Source organism: Salvelinus fontinalis, chromosome 13, assembly GCF_029448725.1.
Source record: "Salvelinus fontinalis isolate EN_2023a chromosome 13, ASM2944872v1, whole genome shotgun sequence".
Taxonomy (NCBI): Eukaryota; Metazoa; Chordata; class Actinopteri; order Salmoniformes; family Salmonidae; genus Salvelinus; species Salvelinus fontinalis.
Genome location: NC_074677.1, coordinates 40,642,706 through 40,645,783, shown reverse-complemented (window position 1 = coordinate 40,645,783; position 3,078 = coordinate 40,642,706). Strand labels below are relative to the sequence as shown.

The 3,078-nt window shown below is 45.2% G+C and overlaps 1 protein-coding gene across 1 annotated transcript; it reads left to right on the top strand.

The window, feature by feature from the left end:
* The first annotated feature begins 338 nt into the window (after positions 1 to 338).
* Positions 339 to 2,070, top strand: LOC129868676 (alpha-2Db adrenergic receptor-like). The gene has a single exon (XM_055942852.1). It carries the CDS (start codon positions 736 to 738, stop codon positions 2,023 to 2,025), a length of 1,290 nt encoding a protein of 429 aa, XP_055798827.1. The 5' UTR covers positions 339 to 735; the 3' UTR covers positions 2,026 to 2,070.
* The last annotated feature ends 1,008 nt before the right edge of the window (positions 2,071 to 3,078 follow it).

Genomic DNA, 3,078 nt, shown 5'->3' with positions numbered 1-3,078 from the left:
AATTGATTGAATACCATGAAACAGCACGCACCCGCGTTGGTCAATTATCGTTACGTTAGCCTACGCCTTATAAAGATAACTAGAACATTGATAGCCTGACAGATTGTCAAACAGTGATGTTTTATTTCTTTGACAATTAATACGATTCCAAAATAATACTAAGAATAACAGGCCTATAAATATTAAATGTTTTATTTTTCACCCGTCTTTACTGCCATTATTACATTATTCCAAAGTTTAATCATGTGCATAATTCCGCAGTATCTCTTTCTCTCTCTCTCTCTCTCTAGCTCTCCTTCTCTCGATTTTCCACTCTCTCTCTCTGACTCCCTCTCCCTCTCTCTCTGTGAAATGATACCCCTCTCCACTCCCACACTGCACTAGTAGGGAACACGGCCAATGCGCATCAACCAGATTAAAGTGGGAACTTCAGGCTGCCATCTGACCCTGGTTTCATGGAGTGCCGTCGTACTCAAGGGAAGCGGGCATTCCAAACATGATTATTTCCTTGCACAAATACAAACTGTAGTGCGGCCAGGAATCGCCGGAGACTTGTGCGCTCGCACTGAAAACAAAACACTGGAAGGGTGCTACTTTTCCTGGTCATTTCGTCTGTGATTTCGATTGAACTGTGATGTTTCCACATAACGGGTCATCTGTACAGCGGTTAGATGAAAGATTACATTGATCAAACTGCGCAATTTGCGATCCTCACCCTGTGTAGCCCTGATTGGAATGCGAGAGGAGAATGGGGAGGGACAGACTTTTCTATCCAGAATGGATATAACTCCAACAACTTTTGCTGCGCCGAACTCATCAGAGGATACGAATTCCACGAGTGCCCCGAGACCTCCGCCTCACTCCCAGAGCGCGGCCGTCTTCATCGTGCTCATGGTCACTGTTATCATTCTGGTGACGATCGTGGGGAATGTACTGGTTGTGGTGGCCGTTTTCACCAGCCGTGCGCTCCGTGCGCCGCAGAATCTCTTCCTTGTCTCCTTGGCATCGGCCGATATCTTAGTGGCTACCTTGGTCATACCTTTCTCCCTCGCCAACGAGGTCATGGGTTACTGGTACTTTGGGAGCACATGGTGTGCCTTCTACCTGGCCCTCGACGTCCTCTTCTGCACGTCCTCCATTGTGCACCTCTGCGCCATAAGCCTGGACAGGTACTGGTCTGTAACCAAAGCTGTTAGCTATAACCTGAAGAGGACGCCAAAGCGTATTAAGTGTATGATCGCCGTGGTCTGGGTCATATCAGCGGTCATCTCTTTCCCACCGTTGCTTATGACCAAACACGAAGAGCACGAGTGCTTGCTCAACAACGAAACATGGTATATTCTCTCGTCTTGCCTGGTCTCATTTTTCGCCCCTGGACTAATCATGATTCTGGTGTATTGTAAAATATACAGAGTGGCCAAGCAGCGCGCATCGACCGTGTTCGCGGCCAAGAACGGGATGGAGAGACAGCCTTTGGAGTCGGAAACTTGCTTTGTGCCCAGGGAGAAATTTGAGACGGAGAGCCCCAGCAGCCTGAGTATAGGTGGCCACCCACGGAAAGGAGAGCTGGACGATATATACCTGGAAGAGACCTGTGCCCCCGATAGCAAACCCAAGAAATGCCACTTCTCCAAGAGAGGGAAAGTGGAGGGCGCGAACACGTTCACAAAACAGAGCTGCCGCGCGCCGCCGGCTTCGAATAGCAACGCACAGCTCTCTCGGGACCAAAGGACGAGACAGATGTCACTGTCAAAGACAAAACTGGCGCAGATGCGCGAAAAGCGCTTTACATTTGTCCTTGCAGTGGTGATGGGGGTGTTTGTACTCTGCTGGTTCCCATTCTTTTTTACATACAGTCTGCACGCAATATGCAGAGATAGTTGCCCAATTCCGGATGCTCTCTTCAATCTGTTTTTCTGGATTGGTTACTGTAACAGTTCAGTGAACCCTATAATTTATACAATATTTAATCGTGATTTTCGGAGATCTTTCAAGAAGATCATATGCCAGACTTCACACACATAACGTTCATTCAATTTCTCTCTCCTTCCACCCCCCCCCCCCCACCCCCCCCCCCCCGTGTGTGTGTGTGTGTCTCTGTCTGTCTGTCTGTCTGTGTGAAGCAATTAATACAATAGAGAGAGAGAGGAAGGAGTGAGTGACTTCTTAAGTTCTGTTGCTCTTAGTATCTGTCAATTGATAGCCTACTTACGAGATGTGTAACACGTGTTTGTAGAATACTGCAATACCATTGTTTTTTATATAACCTACTTTTTACGTCTTGTAACATGGACTTCAAATTTGAAGAAGTGAGTTTGTAACCTTCAGATGATGTTTCTGTGTACTTAAATGTATCAGGTTGACAATCCTAATTGGCATATTTGATAACTAAAAGCAAATATCGATACCACTATCTGATCTACATATTAGAGAACCATGAGCCTGCACTGCTATGCTTCTAGGTGTTGTTAATTACATTTCGTAGTGTGCTGTTAATAATACATTAAAGGGCGAGAAGGGCTTACCAAGAAACATTTCCAAAAGGTCTAATTCGACGTGAAAAGGAGTTGGAGTACTCAACAAAAATAGCGAGAGATTTTTTTTTTTAATTTGCTCACTTTGGATGCAAGCTGGTGACTGACGTTTCGACGTCAAGCTGACATCTTCCTCAGAGTGACCTGACCATTGCACTTAGCTCCTATGTATAGCCTAGTGGCCCATTGAGACACAACAATGTGGAAAATAACAATGAGAATATGTTTGAAGTTAAATGGCAAATTATAACACAGAATAATATGAGAAGTAGTGTGTCTCGTTAATCATAGGCCATGTCAAAATATACATAGGTGATATTTTGGGCGTCTGTGAATCTGGAGACACAGAGACCCAACAAATCAAGGCAACAACATTATAGAAACGATGACCGTAAAAAATCATTGCTTAGCTCCTTTGAATCCACAGTGTCTAAGAAATTCTGCCAGAAGGCCTCTATTTGTTTTTGTTTACATATGATGTCAGGCTCCCGAGTGGCACAGCCGTCTAAGGTACTGCATCTCAGTGCTGTGCCTGTGATAAATC

Excerpts from the sequence above, each read along its gene's own strand:
- LOC129868676 (XM_055942852.1), top strand. The coding sequence starts at position 736 with ATGCGAGAGGAGAATGGGGAGGGACAGACTTTTCTATCCAGAATGGAT.